The 23,704-nt window shown below is 43.6% G+C and overlaps 1 protein-coding gene across 6 annotated transcripts; it reads right to left on the bottom strand.

Moving 5' to 3' along the window:
• Positions 1-1,049: 1,049 nt before the first annotated feature.
• Positions 1,050-23,394, bottom strand: mfn1a (mitofusin 1a). 6 transcript variants are annotated; one of them, XM_063885195.1, is made up of 19 exons: positions 22,614-23,388; positions 22,371-22,490; positions 22,006-22,141; positions 17,525-17,687; positions 12,730-12,854; positions 12,515-12,623; positions 12,036-12,143; positions 11,293-11,331; positions 9,885-10,038; positions 9,720-9,787; positions 9,511-9,632; positions 7,907-8,033; positions 7,037-7,141; positions 5,569-5,671; positions 5,281-5,477; positions 4,941-5,099; positions 4,602-4,798; positions 1,996-2,130; positions 1,052-1,741 (listed from the first exon to the last, which is right to left on the bottom strand). In XM_063885195.1, exons 2-19 carry the CDS (start codon positions 22,483-22,485, stop codon positions 1,675-1,677), a joined length of 2,229 nt encoding a protein of 742 aa, XP_063741265.1. In that variant the 5' UTR covers positions 22,486-22,490; positions 22,614-23,388; the 3' UTR covers positions 1,052-1,674. The 6 variants fall into 6 exon arrangements, with proteins under 6 accessions (XP_063741270.1, XP_063741265.1, XP_063741267.1 ...); XM_063885197.1 differs by having other exon boundaries at positions 1,053-1,741; positions 4,941-5,042; positions 22,614-23,385; XM_063885200.1 differs by lacking the exon at positions 22,006-22,141 and having other exon boundaries at positions 1,050-1,741; positions 22,614-23,394.
• Between the last annotated feature and the right edge of the window lie 310 nt (positions 23,395-23,704).

The following is a 23,704-nucleotide window of genomic DNA, read 5'->3' as shown; positions in this document are numbered from 1 at the left end:
TTCTCTTTCAGTTGCTTTATTATGTCCCTTACTTGTTTGCGTTTCCTCTGGGTGTCAGTAGAGTAATCTTGGTCGAAGAACATTTTCTGATCTTTATATGGGACTCCTCCACGGCGTTTCCATGGTTCTTGAATTACCATCTCCTTAACCCTGTAGTCCAGAAATCGGACGATAATGGACCGGGGTGGTTTCTTCGGGTCTTAGGGCTTCATGGTCAGAGAACGATGTGCTCTCTCGATGTTCAAGTTCAGGTCCTCAGGCAACGCAAGGGATGTTCAAATAAGGTCGCTTATGAAATCCAACATGTTGTTGTCATTTCCTTCGTCCTCTTTCACTCCGTAGATGCGTATTGTTCCTTCTCGCTCTTGATTTGAGATCCTCACACTTGGTGGAGCAGATCGCGGAGGGCTCTTCCATTTCGCTGATCTTTTTCCTCCGTGTCAACCAGTCTCTCTTCATAGTCTGTCATTCGTTGTTCAAGTTGTGCTGTCCTGTCCGCCACCTCACTAAGAGTAGTTTCTACCCTCGTTAAGGATTCTTTGGTTTCCTTAGAAGCTTCAGTGTGCTCTTTCCTTAATGTGCGTAGCTCGGTTAGCACCGCCGCCATGCTAGCATCGTCGCTTAGCCCAGAATCAGTTTGTTGGTCTTTAGTCGTCTTTGGTGGTCTTGTGGTCTTCTTTTCCGATTCTTTTCGAGTGTTCGACATAATGATTACTTGGTATGACTGTTTTTAATTAAAAAGGAAAATGAAATTACGTTTTGGCTAGTTTTTAAAAGACTCTCCTCAGGAGCTTTGAAGTCAGGCTGCTGCCTTGGTCATGACGTCACCGGAAGTCCATGAGGTCTTTTGAACCAATCTTAGTCTGGCCCCTTACCTGAGACCAATTTGCCATGGGAGACCCTACCAGGAACACAAGGTTCCAGACAACACAGCCCCCAGGTTCACCGGGGCACACAAACCTCTCCACCACAATAAGGTGCTGGTTCTCGGAAAGGCACAACCGAACCATTTATTACAACGTGATGACTTTCGAAGAGAAAAGCACACGCGGATTAAAGTAGGATTTTTATTGTTTTACAAAACTGTTATCGTATGAACTACCAAGGTGCATCGCCACTAAAACATCCAAGCCTGTTGTCTGATCGCGAGGGTTGTCAAGCAAAGACGACTGGCGCCGTCCACACAACGATAGAAATTTGTTTCTCAGAATGGAACGGGGAAACACAAAAGCGTTGCACACAATTTAAACCAACCAATGTGGGGAAATCCACCACTGCAGATATTCAGAAAACATAACGGTGCCGCGTCACGTTTTGAGAGGGTCCTCTACGTCGGGCCCTCTTGACTAACGTAGCTATCACAGGTTGGGAGACCGGGTGGGGTAACACAGATGCTGCTGCCAGCTGCATCAAATTACTCTGGACCACTGACGGATCAGAACCAGAGCGTAATGAGGGAGGAGTTCACTGAAGCTGCAGAAAAAGCTTACAGAAGAGTGCCTGAAACAACCCTTTAGCTGACAGCGTGTCCGGAGACGATTTAAAACAACCTCCGATATTTTGGTTTTTATAAAAGTGTTTTTTGAAAGTGAATCACAAGAGGTAGGGGTTACAAGTGCTATACAGGCTGTTGGATAATGTCAGTCATGGATCATTTAGCTGGACTCTCCTCCTTCAGTTTCCCTGCAGGTACTGAGCAGAGAACACCTCCAGCTGAGTCTCCAGCTCCGTCGCTTTGTTCCTGAAACACAAATGAAACGTACTTAAAGATTAGCGGCGGCGCTTGGAAAATAAAAAAGGTGAAACCACTGGACGGATGGATTCCCGGGTGCCGTGGTTATTAATACCTCTGAATGTCGCCTGAAAATGTTATTCATTGACAAAGAAAAGCATTAACAGACTGGATCCTGAAGAATCAACTACTATCAGAAGACAGATATTTATGTACGAATGGAGGAAATAGCAGCGAGGCGCTCCATGAGTGATCGCTCTGACCTGAAGGCCTTGGACCTCCTCTGGATGTTCTCCAGCCTCTGGATCCTGAAGCTCAGCGTCCGGATGTGTCCCTCCAGCTCGGCTTCGCTCAGATCCACCCGCTGGGTCAGGCGGCTGAAGGTGGCCGACAGCTCCCTGAAACACAGCCTTCAGTCATCAGTTCAACCTGTTCAGAGGGGGGGGGGGGGGGTGGCTTAATGAGTACATTTAGGTACAGTATTTGAGGTATTTGTAGTTGAGTATTTCCAAGTGCTATGCTATACTTTTACTCCACTGCATTATTTAATCCCTTTAGTTGCTTAGCAGATTAGGATTACTGATGGTGAATATAACCCCTTAAATCAGACTGTAGTTCACCTGCAGTAAATCCAGCAGCTACCCTGCAGTATACAAAGCATTCAAACTAGCTGCACCTTTACCAGCTCTGAGAACACTTTAATGATCAATCATTATAAAACATATCAGAGATATTATTCTGAAATGGACCAATCAGACAATGACTACTTTTACTGTCACTACTTTAAGTACATTTAGAGGAGAGTACTTTCTACTTTCACTGGAGGAACATTTAGAATACTTTCACTGAGACAGAGTATTCCTACACTCTGGTACTTCTACTTTACTCAAGTACAAGACCTGAGTACTTCTACTTTACTCAAGTACAAGACCTGAGTACTTCTACTTTACTCAAGTACAAGATCTGAGTACTTCTACTTTACTCAAGTACAAGATCTTAGTACTTCTACTTTACTCAAGTACAAGATCTGAGTACTTCTACTTTACTCAAGTACAAGACCTGAGTACTTCTACTTTACTCAAGTACAAGACCTGAGTACTTCTACTTTACTCAAGTACAAGATCTGAGTACTTCTACTTTACTCAAGTACAAGACCTGAGTACTTCTACTTTACTCAAGAACAAGATCTGAGTACTTCTACTTTACTCAAGTACAAGACCTGAGTACTTCTACTTTACTCAAGTACAAGATCTGAGTACTTCTACTTTACTCAAGTACAAGATCTGAGTACTTCTACTTTACTCAAGTACAAGACCTGAGTACTTCTACTTTACTCAAGTACAAGATCTGAGTACTTCTACTTTACTCAAGTACAAGACCTGAGTACTTCTACTTTACTCAAGTACAAGATCTGAGTACTTCTACTTTACTCAAGTACAAGATCTTAGTACTTCTACTTTACTCAAGAACAAGACCTGAGTACTTCTACTTTACTCAAGTACAAGACCTGAGTACTTCTACTTTACTCAAGTACAAGATCTGAGTACTTCTACTTTACTCAAGTACAAGACCTGAGTACTTCTACTTTACTCAAGTACAAGATCTGAGTACTTCTACTTTACTCAAGTACAAGACCTGAGTACTTCTACTTTACTCAAGTACAAGATCTGAGTACTTCTACTTTACTCAAGTACAAGATCTGAGTACTTCTACTTTACTCAAGTACAAGATCTGAGTACTTCTACTTTACTCAAGTACAAGACCTGAGTACTTCTACTTTACTCAAGTACAAGATCTGAGTACTTCTACTTTACTCAAGTACAAGACCTGAGTACTTCTACTTTACTCAAGTACAAGATCTGAGTACTTCTACTTTACTCAAGTACAAGACCTGAGTACTTCTACTTTACTCAAGTACAAGATCTGAGTACTTCTACTTTACTCAAGTACAAGACCTGAGTACTTCTACTTTACTCAAGTACAAGATCTGAGTACTTCTACTTTACTCAAGTACAAGATCTGAGTACTTCTACTTTACTCAAGTACAAGATCTGAGTACTTCTACTTTACTCAAGTACAAGATCTGAGTACTTCTACTTTACTCAAGTACAAGACCTGAGTACTTCTACTTTACTCAAGTACAAGATCTGAGTACTTCTACTTTACTCAAGTACAAGACCTGAGTACTTCTACTTTACTCAAGTACAAGACCTGAGTACTTCTACTTTACTCAAGTACAAGATCTGAGTACTTCTACTTTACTCAAGTACAAGATCTGAGTACTTCTACTTTACTCAAGTACAAGATCTGAGTACTTCTACTTTACTCAAGAACAAGATCTGAGTACTTCTACTTTACTCAAGTACAAGATCTGAGTACTTCTACTTTACTCAAGTACAAGACCTGAGTACTTCTACTTTACTCAAGTACAAGACCTGAGTACTTCTACTTTACTCAAGTACAAGACCTGAGTACTTCTACTTTACTCAAGTACAAGACCTGAGTACTTCTACTTTACTCAAGTACAAGACCTGAGTACTTCTACTTTACTCAAGTACAAGATCTGAGTACTTCTACTTTACTCAAGTACAAGATCTGAGTACTTCTACTTTACTCAAGTACAAGATCTGAGTACTTCTACTTTACTCAAGTACAAGACCTGAGTACTTCTACTTTACTCAAGTACAAGACCTGAGTACTTCTACTTTACTCAAGTACAAGACCTGAGTACTTCTACTTTACTCAAGTACAAGATCTGAGTACTTCTACTTTACTCAAGTACAAGATCTGAGTACTGCATCAGCCCCCCGGGGTGTGCACAGGACTCTGCTCCGGGGTCTGTAACCTGCTGGTGTGTTGGGGGCCTCACTTGAACACCTGCTGGCTGCAGGCGGTGCTGCAGACGGGGGCCACGGCCCTCAGGCGGCGGGCTGCGAAATCCACAAACTGATTCTTCAGAGCCCGCTCGCGGCTGGCGTCAGTCCAGGTGAGCCTCTCGTACAGGAAAAGGAGGCCGTAGAGAGAGAGCGAGACGGAGAGCAGGCGCCAGCCCACCGAGCGCCACACCTGCAGCACACAGGGGGGGGGCAGAACTGAAAAGTACTCTCGGGGTGGAACTGAGTCGGGATGGTGACCTGTTGGTTGGACACGTGAAAGTAAACTGAACTTATTAATAACAATGATTAACGAGTAATAATGAGATGCGCACCACGCCGCCGATCAGCAGCACCGTCATGGACGCCCGAGACGTGACGGACAGCAGCCCCGTCGCCATGGAAACCATCACGGCATCCTTAAAGGTGGAGGCGTCCTGCATTTGAATCCAGATATTAATCCATGGAGATTTCTGTTTCAGAATCACACTAACCTGTCAAAATAAATCCCATCAAAGACTAAAGGATTCCTTTGAAATCAAAGAGCACGCATCATTTTAAGAAATGAATGAAAGGAACAACAGATGAGGGTGACAGCAGAAATGATGAATAAAGGATAAAATATCGATCGGGACCACATCCCCCCCACCTCTCTGCCCCCCCCGGCTCTGTCACCTCGCTCAGCGCCCGCTTGGCTCCGGCCGCTCCGATGAATCTGCTGACCAGCGCCGTCCAGCCCAGAGAGAACCGGAAGTCGATGTTTTCCTGGAAGTCAGCGCAGAGGGCGGCGAGGCCCAGGTCAAAGGTCAATGCGAAGGAGAGGGGGGGGGCGGACATCTGATCGGGGGCCGACAGCAGAGGACGAACACTGTCTTCAGACACAAGATCACATGTCACGTTAAATCACATCCAATCACATCACAGATTGAGCTCCTGTGGAGACGTCATGTGACCGCAGCGTACCGGTCATGTGACTCTGAGCATCTCTGAGGTCCTGCAGGACGCTGACGGCGCAGCGGTGAGAGAGCCCTGCCACCATCCTCTGCTCCACGTGATGCAGCAGCCTCTGAACACACACACACACACACACACACACACACACAGACACACACACACACAGACACAGACACAGACACACACACACACACACACACACACACACACACACACACACACACACACACAGACACAGACACAGACACACACACACACACACACACACACATACACACAGACACACACACAGACACAGACAGACACACACAGACAGACACACACACAGACACACAGACACAGACACACACACAGACACAGACAGACACACACACACACACAGACACAGACACACACACAGACACAGACAGACACACACACACACACACACACACACACACACACACACACACACACACACACAGACACAGACACAGACACACACACACACACACACACACACACACACACACACACACAGACACACACACAGACACAGACAGACACACACACACACACACACACACACACACACACACACACAGACACACACACAGACACAGACACAGACAGACACACACAGACAGACACACACACACACACACACACACACACACACACACACACACACACAGGCTGTTTGTACTCTATATTATTACATGTTACTGACTTTATTTGTTTTTAGTTCTTAATATTATTTGTATTTGTGCTCTAAAACTAAATGCCTTGTTTGTTTCTGCAGAGAGAAGCTGCTCATGTTAACCTGATGATGAACCCACAGTGCAGTGTGTGTGTGTGTGTGTGTGTGTGTGTGTGTGTGTGTGTGTGTGTGTGTGTGTGTGTGTGTGTGTGTGAAAGTGGATTGGAAGTTAATCAGCTTAATGTGTCGTCACATCAATTAGATTAAGTCTGTGTGTGTGTGTGTGTGTGTGTGTGTGTGTGTGTGTATGTGTGTGTGTGTATGTGTGTGTGTGTGAGTGTGTGTGTGTGTGTGTGTGTGTGTGTGTGTATGTGTGTGTGTCTGTGTGTGTGTGTGTGTGTGCATTTGGAGCTGTTTCTCTACAGTATTAACGGTGTGTACTGCAGTACTCAGGACAGTTTCGATTGGACCTGATGGCCTTCACTCACACAACGTGTCCCTGACAGAGGGACACGTCCCCCGGAGAGACCCGTCCCCCGGGGGGACACGTACTCCAGAGGGACATGTCCTCAGACACAGTGTCTCACAGTGACTCTCTGCACTGTTATCAGACCGTGTTCCACAAATGATCCTCGAGCAGAGTGGTGAGGACCCCGGGGTCCCAGTGTCCCAGCGTCCCCAGTGTGAAGGTAGAGGGAGCAGTGAGGACTTGCTCAATGTCTCCTTGTCTTAGTATTGGTCCCTGCCTGCTCAGGCTCGGTCTGACAGTGGAGTATTATGGGATGGCGTCTCACTCACAGTTTTGTAGAGCTGCAGGGTGTCCTGAGTCGGGCTGAAGTCGGCTCTGAACTCGTCCACCAGAACAGGAAGTGATCGGATCTGATTGGACAGCGCCGACGCCACCTGTCAACACCAGCTGTTACTGCCCCCCCACTAACACCATCACAGTGTATGGGACCAGAGTCCTGTCTACAGGTCAAAGCAAGGGAGGAGTTTTGCAGTGCCGACGGAACAAAGGAGATTCTGTTCATGGGAATTCATGTCTTTACATATTTACTTCTTAATTAATAACAACAACAACAACAACAACAACAACAACAACAATAATAATAATAATAATAATAACAACAACTTTAATGATCAATCATTATAAAACATATCAGAGATATTATTCTGAAATGGACCAATCAGACAATGACTACTTTTACTGTCGCTACTTTAAGTACATTTAGAGGAGAGTACTTTCTACTTTCACTGGAGGAACATTTAGAATACTTTCACTGTGACAGAGTATTCCTACACTCTGGTACTTCTACTTTACTCAAGTACATGGTACTTCTACTTTACTCAAGTACAAGATCTGAGTACTTCTACTTTACTCAAGTACAAGATCTGAGTACTTCTACTTTACTCAAGTACAAGACCTGAGTACTTCTACTTTACTCAAGTACAAGATCTGAGTACTTCTACTTTACTCAAGTACAAGATCTGAGTACTTCTACTTTACTCAAGTACAAGACCTGAGTACTTCTACTTTACTCAAGTACAAGACCTGAGTACTTCTACTTTACTCAAGTACAAGATCTGAGTACTTCTACTTTAAGTACAGTACATTTTGATGAGAATACTTTAATGATCAATAATTAGAATCAAATAGCATTTCTTCACCTTGGCAGCGACCTCCTCCGTCAGAGTCCTGATCATCTCTCTGGCGCTGTCGCTCAGACGGTTGATCTGTCCTCGAACGAAATCCAGACGATCCCTCTGCTCCTCGCGTTCCTCCAGATACAAGATCCTGCCAGAGGTCAGAGTGTATCTCCTGCTGATGTTCAGGTGTATATCAGTATGTAGAGTCTCTACTTTAAAGAGTCCTCTCCTGCTGATGTTCAGGCGTATATCAGTATGTAGAGTCTCTACTTTAAAGAGTCCTCTCCTGCTGATGTTCAGGTGTATATCAGTATGTAGTGTCTCTACTTTAAAGAGTCCTCTCCTGCTGATGTTCAGGTGTATATCAGTATGTAGAGTCTCTACTTTAAAGAGTCCTCTCCTGCTGATGTTCAGGTGTATATCAGTATGTAGAGTCTCTACTTTAAAGAGTCCTCTCCTGCTGATGTTCAGGTGTATATCAGTATGTAGTGTCTCTACTTTAAAGAGTCCTCTCCTGCTGATGTTCAGGTGTATATCAGTATGTAGTGTCTCTACTTTAAAGAGTCCTCTCCTGCTGATGTTCAGGTGTATATCAGTATGTAGAGTCTCTACTTTAAAGAGTCCTCTCCTGCTGATGTTCAGGTGTATATCAGTATGTAGTGTCTCTACTTTAAAGAGTCCTCTCCTGCTGATGTTCAGGTGTATATCAGTATGTAGTGTCTCTACTTTAAAGAGTCCTCTCCTGCTGATGTTCAGGTGTATATCAGTATGTAGAGTCTCTACTTTAAAGAGTCCTCTCCTGCTGATGTTCAGGTGTATATCAGTATGTAGAGTCTCTACTTTAAAGAGTCCTCTCCTGCTGATGTTCAGGTGTATATCAGTATGTAGTGTCTCTACTTTAAAGAGTCCTCTCCTGCTGATGTTCAGGTGTATATCAGTATGTAGTGTCTCTACTTTAAAGAGTCCTCTCCTGCTGATGTTCAGGTGTATATCAGTATGTAGTGTCTCTACTTTAAAGAGTCCTCTCTGCTGATGTTCAGGTGTATATCAGTATGTAGTGTCTCTACTTTAAAGAGTCCTCTCCTGCTGATGTTCAGGTGTATATCAGTATGTAGAGTCTCTACTTTAAAGAGTCCTCTCCTGCTGATGTTCAGGTGTATATCAGTATGTAGAGTCTCTACTTTAAAGAGTCCTCTCCTGCTGATGTTCAGGTGTATATCAGTATGTAGTGTCTCTACTTTAAAGAGTCCTCTCCTGCTGATGTTCAGGTGTATATCAGTATGTAGTGTCTCTACTTTAAAGAGTACTCTCCTGCTGATGTTGAGGTGTATATCAGTATGTAGAGTCTCTACTTTAAAGAGTCCTCTCCTGCTGATGTTCAGGTGTATATCAGTATGTAGAGTCTCTACTTTAAAGAGTCCTCTCCTGCTGATGTTCAGGTGTATATCAGTATGTAGAGTCTCTACTTTAAAGAGTCCTCTCCTGCTGATGTTCAGGTGTATATCAGTATGTAGAGTCTCTACTTTAAAGAGTCCTCTCCTGCTGATGTTCAGGTGTATATCAGTATGTAGTGTCTCTACTTTAAAGAGTCCCGGTCAGGTCAGAGAGGAAGTATGTTTACTGACTTCCTGTCAGCGGAGGCGATGTTGATGGCGTCCATCACGGCTTTGATGGTCTCTGTGATCTGCCACGCCCGAACCGTGTGCTGCTCGAACTTCGTCTTCACTGCAGAATGAGAGATGAACTCCTGCAGGTCAGAGGTCACAGGTCAGAGGTCACAGGCAACTTATATCTGCCATACTGTAGATTTTGAACACTAGAAGACTTCCTGTACTTCGAAGGTCCGCTCGAACATCTGGAACTCTCTCAGCCTCTCGTGGAAACCTTCAGCCAGAGCGCCGCCTGCAGGACACACAGGGTAGTTCATATTTAACATTTCAAATAAATGTACAACATCGTGACTCTTAAATTAAAAAACAATCTGTCTCCCTCTTCTCACCTGTTTCGGGCATGCCCTGCGCTCGCTGCATCCTGGATGTTAGCACCTCTTTCGCGGAGACGAAGAAGATCCTCCCCGGAGCTTCATCCTCCCCCACCACCTTCAGCTCTCCCGCCAGGAAACTCACCCCACGGTCCAAGTGCTGCTTCCTCACCTGCAGGATTTAATTTAGTCGATTAGACATTATGCAGGATGCATTGTGCCTACATGTACCAGCATGCATTGTGCCTACATGTACCAGCATGCGTTGCGCCTACATGTACCAGCATGCATTGCGCCTAGATGTACCAGCATGCGTTGTGCCTACATGTACCAGCATGCGTTGCGCCTACATGTACCAGCATGCATTGCGCCTAGATGTACCAGCATGCGTTGCGCCTACATGTACCAGCATGCATTGCGCCTAGATGTACCAGCATGCATTGTGCCTAGATGTACCAGCATGCATTGCGCCTACATGTACCAGCATGCATTGCGCTTACATGTACCAGCATGCATTGCGCCTACATGTACCAGCATGCATTGCGCCCAGATGTACCAGCATGCATTGTGCCTAGATGTACCAGTATGCATTGCGCCTACATGTACCAGCATGCATTGCGTCTAGATGTACCACCATGCATTGTGCCTAGATGTACCAGCATGCATTGCGCCTAGATGTACCAGCATGCATTGCGCCTACATGTACCAGCATGCATTGCGCCTAAATGTACCAGCATGAATTGTGCCTACATGTACCAGCATGCATTGCGCCTAGATGTACCAGTATGCATTGTGCCTACATGTACCAGCATGCATTGTGCCTACATGTACTAGGAAGCATTGTGCCTAGATGTACCAGCATGCATTGCGCCTACATGTACCAGCATGAATTGTGCCTACATGTACTAGGAAGCATTGTGCCTAGATGTACCAGCATGCATTGCGCCTAGATGTACCAGCATGCATTGCGCCTACATGTACCAGCATGCATTGCGCCTACATGTACCAGCATGCATTGCGCCTAGATGTACCAGCATGCATTGCGCCTACATGTACCAGCATGAATTGCGCCTAGATGTACCAGCATGAATTGTGCCTACATGTACTAGGAAGCATTGTGCCTAGATGTACCAGCATGCATTGCGCCTAGATGTACCAGCATGCATTGCGCCTACATGTACCAGCATGCATTGCGCCTACATGTACCAGCATGCATTGCGCCTAGATGTACCAGCATGCATTGTGCCTACATGTACCAGCATGAATTGCGCCTAGATGTACCAGCATGCATTGTACCTACATGTACCAGCATGCATTGCGCCTACATGTACCAGCATGCATTGCGCCTACATGTACCAGCATGAATTGCGCCTAGATGTACCAGCATGCATTGTACCCACATGTACAATAATGTGAATCAGAATACCTTTATGCGTCCCACAGGGGGGTAATCTGAATTGTTACACTTAAAGGAAATTAATAATTCATAGGTTTGATGATATAAATAGAAATTACACAAATAAAAAAAGGAACATCTAGGTCAACAACAAGTACCAGGAACACTGCTGGAAGTAAAAACAAATGTAAGTAAATAGTTTGAGAAAGTCAGAATTCAGAAAAAGTTCCGTAATTTAAAAAAATGTAAAACCCAAATTACAATTAAAAAAGGGACATCCAGGTGGATGGCAAAAAGTACCAGAAACACTTCTTGAGATTAAAAAAAGCGTAAAGTAAAATAAATAGTCTGAATTCTTAAAAAGTTAAAATTCTGAAGAAAATTTCAGAAATTAGAAAAAAAGTCAGATTTTTTCGGAACATTTTTGAAGAAAAAGTCGTAAATTCAAAGAAGTTGAAATTTGGAAAACATATCTGCAGTTTGAAAAGAAAATATAAAGGAAAAAGAATTGGGAGACAAAAAGTGTGCATTTTTAAAAGAAGATGATTAGGGCTGGGGAAAAAGATAGATCAAATCAAAATCAAACAACTTCCAATTAAGTCCAGGTGGAGGACAGCAGGTACCAGAAACAGCAGAAGGTAAGAGGAGGCATATTGCAAAGTCATTACGGATTTATTACAGAATGTGAAGCGTCTAATTAAAAGATAGCAGCAAATAATAATAATAATTATGAAGCAGTAAATATATACACACACACACACACACACACACACCTCCTGGATGTACTCCGGCTCGCTCACTGAGGCGTCCCAGCGGTTGTGAAGGATGAAGATGTTCGGTTTGGAGATCCTCTCGCTGACTTTGTGGAAGAAAAGTTTCTCCTGCAGACAGAATCAATTTGAATATAATAAAAAGTACAAACATATTTAAAACAGAATAAAAAGTTTCAATCTGATAAATAATATTAATATAATACAAAATATAGATATACGATATAAACAGGATCATTATGAATAAGACCAACGAAAGCATGACGATGAAAAATGGGAAAATAAAGAAGATAATCCCTAACCCACAAATATTCCAAAAAGGGTAAATAACATGAATACGCTAAAAGACTGATGATGACATAAATACAATAAATAATAACAATGTGATCAACAACAGAAATACAATGAATAACAGAACAAGGAATACTTTTAGTGTGATATATCAGATTATTATGTGTTATATCTGTGAATGAATGACTCACTGTGTTCATGAGCGTCGACTCAGCGTTTCCCACCAAAACAAAGACGTCGGCGTCCAAACAGAACTTATCGATCCAGCTGTCCAGCTCCAGGGTGACATCAGTGCCGGGGCTGCAGCACAGAATATCATCGTTGTTATTATTATTAGGAATAATCTTATTATAATTATTGTGTGTGTGTGTGTGTGTGTGTGTGTGTGTGTGTGTGTGTGTGTGACCTGTCCATCAGCACCAGGTCGTCTCTCAGCAGAGCGCAGCGGCTTTTGGGCCACATGACCTTCACCAGACTGCCTGAGTCCAGAGTGGGATCCATGTGGAGAGCATGGGCCAGCTGGTTCACCGTCTGAGGGTCAGTACAGCGCTACATGTTATTACATATCGTTAGGGAATATTTAGCTTAGGTGTTTAACCTTTGACCTAGTTCATCATTGTCTCCTTCCTCTGTCTGTATTGCCATGGCATAGTTTTTCTGCCTTGCAGGGGATGTTATCTTCATTAAGGAGGGGCAGCCTGGGCTTCCGAGGCCTTGTTGTTCCCACAGAGGGTACGAGCTCATGCTGACCTAAGATTGGCTTTATTATTTAGGGACATGTTATCCCTTTAATAACATGTCAGACCGTCCCTTTAATAACATGTCGGACCGTGCCTTTAATAACATGTCAGACCGTCCCTTTAATAACATGTCGGACCGTCCCTTTAATAACATGTCAGACCGTCCCTTTAATAACATGTCAGACCGTTCCTTTAATAACATGTCAGACCGTTCCTTTAATAACATGTCAGACCGTCCCTTTAATAACATGTCGGACCGTCCCTTTAATAACATGTCAGACCGTCCCTTTAATAACATGTCAGACCGTCCCTTTAATAACATGTCAGACCGTCCCTTTAATAACATGTCAGACCGTTCCTTTAATAACATGTCAGACCGTCCCTTTAATAACATGTGAGACCGTTCCTTTAATAACATGTCAGACCGTTCCTTTAATAACATGTCGGACCGTCCCTTTAATAACATGTCAGACCGTCCCTTTAATAACATGTCAGACCGTCCCTTTAATAACATGTCAGACCGTCCCTTTAATAACATGTCAGACCGTCCCTTTAATAACATGTCAGACCGTCCCTTTAATAACATGTCGGACCGTCCCTTTAATAACATGTCAGACCGTCCCTTTAATAACATGTCAGACCGTCCCTTTAATAACATGTCAGACCGTCCCTTTAATAACATGTCGGACCGTCCCTTTAATAACATGTCAGACCGTGCCTTTAATAACATGTCAGACCGTCCCTTTAATAACATGTCAGACCGTTCCTTTAATAACATGTCAGACCGTCCCTTTAATAACATGTCAGACCGTCCCTTTAATAACATGTCGGACCGTCCCTTTAATAACATGTCGGACCGTTCCTTTAATAACATGTCAGACCGTCCCTTTAATAACATGTTGGAGTCAGACCGTTCCTTTAATAACATGTCAGACCGTTCCTTTAATAACATGTCAGACCGTCCCTTTAATAACATGTCGGACCGTTCCTTTAATAACATGTCAGACCGTCCCTTTAATAACATGTCAGACCGTCCCTTTAATAACATGTCAGACCGTCCCTTTAATAACATGTCAGACCGTCCCTTTAATAACATGTCAGACCGTCCCTTTAATAACATGTCAGACCGTCCCTTTAATAACATGTCAGACCGTTCCTTTAATAACATGTCAGACCGTCCCTTTAATAACATGTCAGACCGTCCCTTTAATAACATGTCGGACCGTCCCTTTAATAACATGTCGGACCGTCCCTTTAATAACATGTCAGACCGTTCCTTTAATAACATGTCGGACCGTCCCTTTAATAACATGTCAGACCGTTCCTTTAATAACATGTGAGACCGTCCCTTTAATAACATGTCAGACCGTCCCTTTAATAACATGTCGGACCATCCCTTTAATAACATGTCGGACCGTTCCTTTAATAACATGTCGGACCGTCCCTTTAATAACATGTCAGACCGTCCCTTTAATAACATGTCGGACCATCCCTTTAATAACATGTCGGACCGTCCCTTTAATAACATGTCAGACCGTCCCTTTAATAACATGTCAGACCGTTCCTTTAATAACATGTCGGACCGTCCCTTTAATAACATGTCAGACCGTCCCTTTAATAACATGTCAGACCGTCCCTTTAATAACATGTCAGACCGTCCCTTTAATAACATGTCAGACCGTCCCTTTAATAACATGTCAGACCGTCCCTTTAATAACATGTCAGACCGTCCCTTTAATAACATGTCAGACCGTCCCTTTAATAACATGTCAGACCGTCCCTTTAATAACATGTCAGACCGTCCCTTTAATAACATGTCAGACCGTCCCTTTAATAACATGTCAGACCGTCCCTTTAATAACATGTCGGACCGTCCCTTTAATAACATGTCAGACCGTCCCTTTAATAACATGTCGGACCGTCCCTTTAATAACATGTCGGACCGTCCCTTTAATAACATGTCAGACCGTCCCTTTAATAACATGTCAGACCGTCCCTTTAATAACATGTCAGACCGTCCCTTTAATAACATGTCAGACCGTCCCTTTAATAACATGTCAGACCGTCCCTTTAATAACATGTCAGACCGTCCCTTTAATAACATGTCAGACCGTCCCTTTAATAACATGTCAGACCGTCCCTTTAATAACATGTCAGACCGTCCCTTTAATAACATGTCAGACCGTCCCTTTAATAACATGTCAGACCGTTCCTTTAATAACATGTCGGACCGTTCCTTTAATAACATGTCAGACCGTCCCTTTAATAACATGTCAGACCGTCCCTTTAATAACATGTCGGACCGTCCCTTTAATAACATGTCGGACCGTCCCTTTAATAACATGTCAGACCGTCCCTTTAATAACATGTCAGACCGTCCCTTTAATAACATGTCAGACCGTCCCTTTAATAACATGTCGGACCGTCCCTTTAATAACATGTCAGACCGTGCCTTTAATAACATGTCAGACCGTCCCTTTAATAACATGTCGGACCGTCCCTTTAATAACATGTCAGACCGTGCCTTTAATAACATGTCAGACCGTCCCTTTAATAACATGTCGGACCGTCCCTTTAATAACATGTCAGACCGTGCCTTTAATAACATGTCAGACCGTCCCTTTAATAACATGTCGGACCGTCCCTTTAATAACATGTCAGACCGTTCCTTTAATAACATGTCAGACCGTCCCTTTAATAACATGTCAGACCGTTCCTTTAATAACATGTCAGACCGTGCCTTTAATAACATGTCAGACCGTCCCTTTAATAACATGTCAGACCGTCCCTTTAATAACATGTCAGACCGTCCCTTTAATAACATGTCAGACCGTCCCTTTAATAACATGTCGGACCGTCCCTTTAATAACATGTCAGACCGTGCCTTTAATAACATGTCAGACCGTCCCTTTAATAACATGTCGGACCGTCCCTTTAATAACATGTCAGACCGTGCCTTTAATAACATGTCAGACCGTCCCTTTAATAACATGTCGGACCGTCCCTTTAATAACATGTCAGACCGTGCCTTTAATAACATGTCAGACCGTCCCTTTAATAACATGTCGGACCGTCCCTTTAATAACATGTCAGACCGTTCCTTTAATAACATGTCAGACCGTCCCTTTAATAACATGTCAGACCGTTCCTTTAATAACATGTCAGACCGTGCCTTTAATAACATGTCAGACCGTCCCTTTAATAACATGTCAGACCGTCCCTTTAATAACATGTCAGACCGTCCCTTTAATAACATGTTGGAGTCAGACCGTCCCTTTAATAACATGTCAGACCGTCCCTTTAATAACATGTCAGACCGTCCCTTTAATAACATGTCAGACGGTCCCTTTAATAACATGTCGGACCGTCCCTTTAATAACATGTCAGACCGTCCCTTTAATAACATGTCAGACCGTTCCTTTAATAACATGTCAGACCGTCCCTTTAATAACATGTCGGACCGTCCCTTTAATAACATGTCGGACCGTCCCTTTAATAACATGTCAGACCGTTCCTTTAATAACATGTCAGACCGTCCCTTTAATAACATGTCGGACCGTCCCTTTAATAACATGTCAGACCGTCCCTTTAATAACATGTCGGACCGTCCCTTTAATAACATGTCAGACCGTCCCTTTAATAACATGTCAGACCGTCCCTTTAATGATATGTCAGACCGTCCCTTTAATAACATGTCAGACCGTCCCTTTAATAACATGTCAGACCGTTCCTTTAATAACATGTCAGACCGTTCCTTTAATAACATGTCGGACCGTCCCTTTAATAACATGTCGGACCGTCCCTTTAATAACATGTCGGACCGTCCCTTTAATAACATGTCGGACCGTCCCTTTAATAACATGTCAGACCGTCCCTTTAATAACATGTCAGACCGTCCCTTTAATAACATGTCAGACCGTTCCTTTAATAACATGTCAGACCGTCCCTTTAATAACATGTCAGACCGTTCCTTTAATAACATGTCAGACCGTTCCTTTAATAACATGTCAGACCGTCCCTTTAATAACATGTCGGACCGTCCCTTTAATAACATGTCAGACCGTCCCTTTAATAACATGTCAGACCGTCCCTTTAATAACATGTCGGACCGTTCCTTTAATAACATGTCGGACCGTCCCTTTAATAACATGTCGGACCGTCCCTTTAATAACATGTCAGACCGTCCCTTTAATAACATGTCGGACCGTCCCTTTAATAACATGTCAGACCGTCCCTTTAATAACATGTCGGACCGTCCCTTTAATAACATGTCGGACCGTCCCTTTAATAACATGTCGGACCGTCCCTTTAATAACATGTCAGACCGTCCCTTTAATAACATGTCGGACCGTCCCTTTAATAACATGTCGGACCGTCCCTTTAATAACATGTCAGACCGTCCCTTTCAGGTGAAATTCGACGTGTTATTAAAGGGACAGTGCATCACGTTATAGGTCATACCGTGACGCTCCTCCTCTCGGTGGAAGTCTCGGTGGTGAGGTAGGCCTCTTCGTCCTCGCTGCCCTCCACCCTCAGGAAACAGTTGGTGGTGTGTCCGATGCCGCTGGGCAGAACGCGGTCCCTCAGCATGGCGTTGATCACTGTGCTCTTCCCATTACTCGTCCTACAGAGACATTTATTCATCATCATCCCAGTTCCCTGATAATACACTTATTACCATATTCTGCTTTATCCTTAGAGCAGTTATTATTTCGCAGCAGATTCTTTTCCTTCACATCATATTATTGTATTTTATTTCTTCATTATTTTGTATTAAATTATAATATATCGTGTAGTCATATTTTATATTGTAAGCTATTTCAAATTAAATTATAAGATTCAGGGGTCTCGATATTTTAAAGTAAAGTTACATCCAATAAATTAAATGCTTAAATGCCATGACTTCATTGAACTGGTTTCCCTAACCGTGAGGATACAGTCATTTGAAAGGCTGTGTGCATGGGAGCAATACATGCACAGTGAAACACTCACAGTATAATCAATCAATCAATCAATCAATCAATCAATCAATCAATCAATCAATCAATCAATCAATCAGCTTTATTTATCAAGCCCTTCAAAAACAGCCGCAGCTGAAACAACGTGCTGCACATGGATGAAAACAGGTAGCACAAAACACAAACACAATATGAAAACAACAGGACCAATGAAACAGACACAGGAACAGGGTCTCATGCTGGGTTAAAAGCCAAGGAATAGAGATGGGTTTTAAGAGGAGTTGTAAAAGGGGCAGTGAAGGGGCTTGTCTAATGTGCAATGGGAGGTCATTCCACAGTTTAGGACCGGCAGCGGAAAAGGCTCTATCCCCTCTGAGCTTCCGTTTAGGCCTCGGTACCTCCAGGAGCAGCTGATCAGCTGACCTGAGGCACCGGGCAGGAGTGTAAGGATGGAGCAGCTCAGAGAGCTAAGACGGGCGAGACCATTTAAAGATTTCAAAACAAATAAAAGAATCTTAAAATGGACTAAAGTGCACAGGCAGCCAGTGGAGGGAGGCTAAAGTGCACAGGCAGCCAGTGGAGGGAGGCTAAAATGCACAGGAAGCCAGTGGAGGGAGGCTAAAGTGCACAGGCAGCCAGTGGAGGGAGGCTAAAGTGCACAGGCAGCCAGTGGAGGGAGGCTAAAGTGCACAGGCAGCCAGTGAAGGGAGGCTAAAATGCACAGGCAGCCAGTGGAGGGAGGCTAAAGTGCACAGGCAGCCAGTGGAGGGAGGCTAAAGTGCACAGGCAGCCAGTGGAGGGAGGCTAAAGTGCACAGGCAGCCAGTGGAGGGAGGCTAAAGTGCACCGGCAGCCAGTGGAGGGAGGCTAAAGTGCACAGGCAGCCAGTGGAGGGAGGCTAAAGTGCACAGGCAGCCAGTGGAGGGAGGCTAAAGTGCACAGGCAGCCAGTGGAGGGAGGCTAAAATGCACAGGCAGCCAGTGGAGGGAGGCTAAAATGCACAGGCAGCCAGTGGAGGGAGGCTAAAGTGCACAGGAAGCCAGTGGAGGGAGGCTAAAATGCACAGGCAGCCAGTGGAGGGAGGCTAAAGTGCACAGGCAGCCAGTGGAGGGAGGCTAAAGTGCACAGGCAGCCAGTGGAGGGAGGCTAAAGTGCACAGGCAACCAGTGGAGGGAGGCTAAAGTGCATAGGCAGCCAGTGGAGGGAGGCTAAAGTGCACAGGCAGCCAGTGGAGGGAGGCTAAAGTGCACAGGCAGCCAGTGGAGGGAGGCTAAAGTGCATAGGCAGCCAGTGGAGGGAGGCTAAAGTGCACAGGCAGCCAGTGGAGGGAGGCTAAAGTGCACAGGCAGCCAGTGGAGGGAGGCTAAAGTGCACAGGCAGCCAGTGGAGGGAGGCTAAAATGCACAGGAAGCCAGTGGAGGGAGGCTAAAGTGCACAGGCAGCCAGTGGAGGGAGGCTAAAATGCACAGGAAGCCAGTGGAGGGAGGCTAAAGTGCACAGGCAGCCAGTGGAGGGAGGCTAAAGTGGGAGTAATGTGCTCCCTTTTACGTGTTCCAGTTAGGAGGCGAGCGGCACCATTTTGGACTAACTGGAGACGTGGGAGGGAGGAACGGCTGACTCCAAGATAAAGTGCATTACAGTAATCCAGCCGGGATGAAATAAAGGATTACAGTTTCAAAGTGTGTACGTGCAAGGAAGGGCTTCCCCTCTGCCAGCTGCCCAAGATTTAAAAAGCTGGACTTCACCGTCGCACCGACCGGCCGGTTTCAGATCAGTGTCCATCTCAGAACCCAAGTGTGTGACTGTTGACTTCCTGTACAGTATAATACTGTAGCATGGGCATTACATGTGTGTAATGTGTGTGTAATGTGTGTGTAATGTGTGTGTAATGTGTGTGTAATGTGTGTGTAATAATGATGTAATGTGTGTGTAATGTGTGTGTAATGTGTGTGTAATAATGATGTAATGTGTGTGTAATGTGTGTGTAATGTGTGTGTAAGGTGTGTGTAATAATGATGTAATGTGTGTGTAATAATGATGTAATGTGTGTGTAATGTGTGTGTAAGGTGTGTGTAATGTGTGTGTAAGGTGTGTGTAATGTGTGTGTAATGTGTGTGTAATGTGTGTGTAATGTGTGTGTAAGGTGTGTGTAATGTGTGTGTAATGTGTGTGTAAGGTGTGTGCAATGTGTGTGTAATGTGGGTGTAATGTGTGTGTAAGGTGTGTGTAAGGTGTGTGCAATGTGTGTGTAATGTGGGTGTAATGTGGGTGTAATGTGTGTGTAAGGTGTGTGTAATGTGTGTGTAATGTGTGTGTAAGGTGTGTGTAATGTGTGTGTAATGTGTGTGTAATGTGTGTGTAATGTGTGTGTAATGTGTGTGTAATGTGTGTGTAATGTGTGTGCAATGTGTGTGTAATGTGTGTGTAATGTGTGTGTAATGTGTGTGTAAGGTGTGTGTAATGTGTGTGTAATGTGTGTGTAATGTGTGTGTAATGTGTGTGTAAGGTGTGTGTAATGTGTGTGTAATGTGTGTGTAATGTGTGTGTAATGTGTGTGCAATGTGTGTGTAATGTGTGTGTAATGTGTGTGTAATGTGTGTGTAAGGTGTGTGTAATGTGTGTGTAATGTGTGTGTAATGTGTGTGTAATGTGTGTGTAATGTGTGTGTAATGTGTGTGTAATGTGGGTGTAATGTGTGTGTAATGTGTGTGTAATGTGTGTGTAAGGTGTGTGTAATGTGTGTGTAATGTGGGTGTAATGTGTGTGCAGCAGCAGACGTGGACCCGCTGCTGCTTCAGGAAGTTGGTGAATGAGAGATTAGGTTATCGGGGCGACGGTTGGCCGAGCGCGAATCAGAGTTTCTGAGGAAGCCTGAGGATTCTGGGAACCTGGAGAGGGCCGCCTGCACACACTGCTCAGGCTTCAGCTCTTCAAAGTCGTTGGTTTCATTGTTTTTGTGCTGGTTCTTATCTATTCACACTTCTTGTCAAACGTTTGATCTTATGTCCTTGTGTAACAGTTTTACAGTAGCTTTATAAAATACACACCAGAGCAGATTTACCTGCTGAAAACCAAAACCGTTCAAAGTCTCTCCAGCTTGTGTCAACACCAACCAAAAACACATCCAGAGAACCATTGACCTCCAGACCAGAGCACAGGAAGAGAGGCAGTGCAGAGGGTCAGGGTTTCAGGACTCATTCCTGCAGCTCTCCCCTGTGTTGTTGAGTCCTGCTGGTTTTAAGTCTGTCAGACCCTGGGGTCTCGATGGTCCTTCCTGGATCACATTGAGTGTTCCTACGTTCTGTCTTCCTGTATTTGACCTACCTGTGACCTGTGACCTGTGACCTGTGACCTTCCTACTGAATAACAATAGTAACAACAATACCACCAATAACAACAACAGTACCAATAACAACAACAGTACCAATAACAACAACAGTACCAATAACAACAACAGTACCAATAACAACAACAGTACCAATAACAACAACAGTACCAATAACAACAACAGTACCAATAACAACAACAGTACCAATAACACAACAGTACCAATAACAACAACAGTACCAATAACAGTAACAGTACCAATAACAACAACAGTACCAATAACAACAACAGTACCAATAACAACAACAGTACCAATAACAACAACAGTACCAATAACAACAACAGTACCAATAACACAACAGTACCAATAACAACAACAGTACCAATAACAACAACAGTACCAATAACAGTAACAGTACCAATAACAACAACAGTACCAACAACAACAACAGTACCAATAACAGTAACAGTACCAATAACAACAACAGTACCAATAACAGTAACAGTACCAATAACAACAACAGTACCAATAACAACAACAGTACCAATAACAACAACAGTACCAATAACAACAACAGTACCAGTACCAATAACAACAACAGTACCAATAACAACAACAGTAACAATAACAACAACAGTACCAACAACAGACACCGACCTGCCGAAGAAGGCCACCTTCATGTGTCTCCGGAGCAGAACCTCCCTGATGGTCCACAGTTTGGTGGCACAGCTCTGCATCTCCAGGCTCTGCTGCTCCACTGCCACCGGTCCCAGGTCCTGCCCACGCCAGCACTCTGGACAAGAACCAGAACCAGTCAAACACCGGATCCAATACACACACCAGAACTAAAACAAGTCCCACAGCGGACCCACAACACACAACAGAACCAAAACCAGTCACACCCAGAACTTCTGCAGAATCATCCAATTTGATTTTTACTGTTTCTGTTATCAAGTTGATGTCATTGTTAGGACCCGTAATGCCTGTGTGTGTGTGTGTGTGTGTGTGTGTGTGTGTGTTACCATCCACGAAGGCGGAGCCGTCCTTCACGAAGACGAGCAGCTGATCAAAGATGGAGGTGATCGAACGCTTCGCCACCACGAAGCGCCGAAGAGGGGAGGGGTCAACGGAGTCCATGAGACCTGACACAAACACACACACACACACACACACACACACACACACACACACACACACACACACAAAAAGGACCCTATGATTCGAGAACACATACAAACACACAATCAAACACACACACTTTTTACCGTCGTCAGAGGTCCGTGGTCTTTTCAGTTTTCTCCCGGTCAGATCCCATCATGCTGTCTGTTCAACATGTCGACCACATCACACTCACCTGATCCTCAAAGCTCAGCTTACTGTGTGTGTGTGTGTGTGTGTGTGTGTGTGTGTGATCCTCTTAGCAGGACTTAGAGCTGCTTCACCTGCTCTGTGTCTCTCAGGTGTGTTTCCGTAACAATAAGATTCTTATTTTCCCTTTTGAATCAAAGCGCTGGTCAATAATAAAACCAATAATCACATCAAATAAATTATTCAATGAATGAAATCATTTCAAATACTAATTAAATAATAACACATGTAAATAAAGTAAAAATAATAATACAATTATTATTTTTACAAATAACAAGAAAACAAATCTGCAACATGTGTTTTCAATCGATGTGAGAATTCATGTATTTATGAAGGTAAAGCAGTACACCTGTATTTCGTCTAACTTAACACAAGTTATATTTAATAATAAAAGATAGCTAAACATTAATGTTATCAATAATGGAACAAACAACATGTGAGGTTGGATCCACTCAGTCATAAGCTACTTCATACATGTCCCTCTGGTTGTCATGCATTGCTGCTACACCTTTTCTCTCTCCAAAGACCAGCGGCAGGTTGTCCTTCTGTCCAGCAGGGAGAGCTAATGATTTCTGATGATGATGATCCTGTTTACATCATGTTGTTGTGTTGGAACTATTTTCTGTCTTGATTCTCATTATTGAGTTTTTCTTTCATATTTTTAGATTTAATTGATATTTTATCTGTATATTTCTGTTTCATGAGCAGCTTTTATTCATTCATTACTTGTATTGACTTATAATAAGATATATTTATATTTGGATTTGTTATGTATTTATGTATCATTAGGATTAATAACAGCTTATTTATATTATTGTTAATCATCATTATTTTTACAAAGTGTGATGTAATAATACAGCCCTGTGTGTGTGTGTGTGTGTGTGTGTGTGTGTGTGTGTGTGTGTGTGTGTCTATCAGCTCCGATCAGATTCAGAGGAAACGGTTGCTGATGTTTAATTCAAACTAAGTTTCATCATCCTGTCAGACC

This window comes from Eleginops maclovinus, chromosome 6, assembly GCF_036324505.1.
Source record: "Eleginops maclovinus isolate JMC-PN-2008 ecotype Puerto Natales chromosome 6, JC_Emac_rtc_rv5, whole genome shotgun sequence".
NCBI classification, from domain to species: Eukaryota; Metazoa; Chordata; class Actinopteri; order Perciformes; family Eleginopidae; genus Eleginops; species Eleginops maclovinus.
The sequence above is the reverse complement of the archived record's forward strand: the minus strand, read 5'-3'. Positions and strand labels throughout refer to the sequence as shown.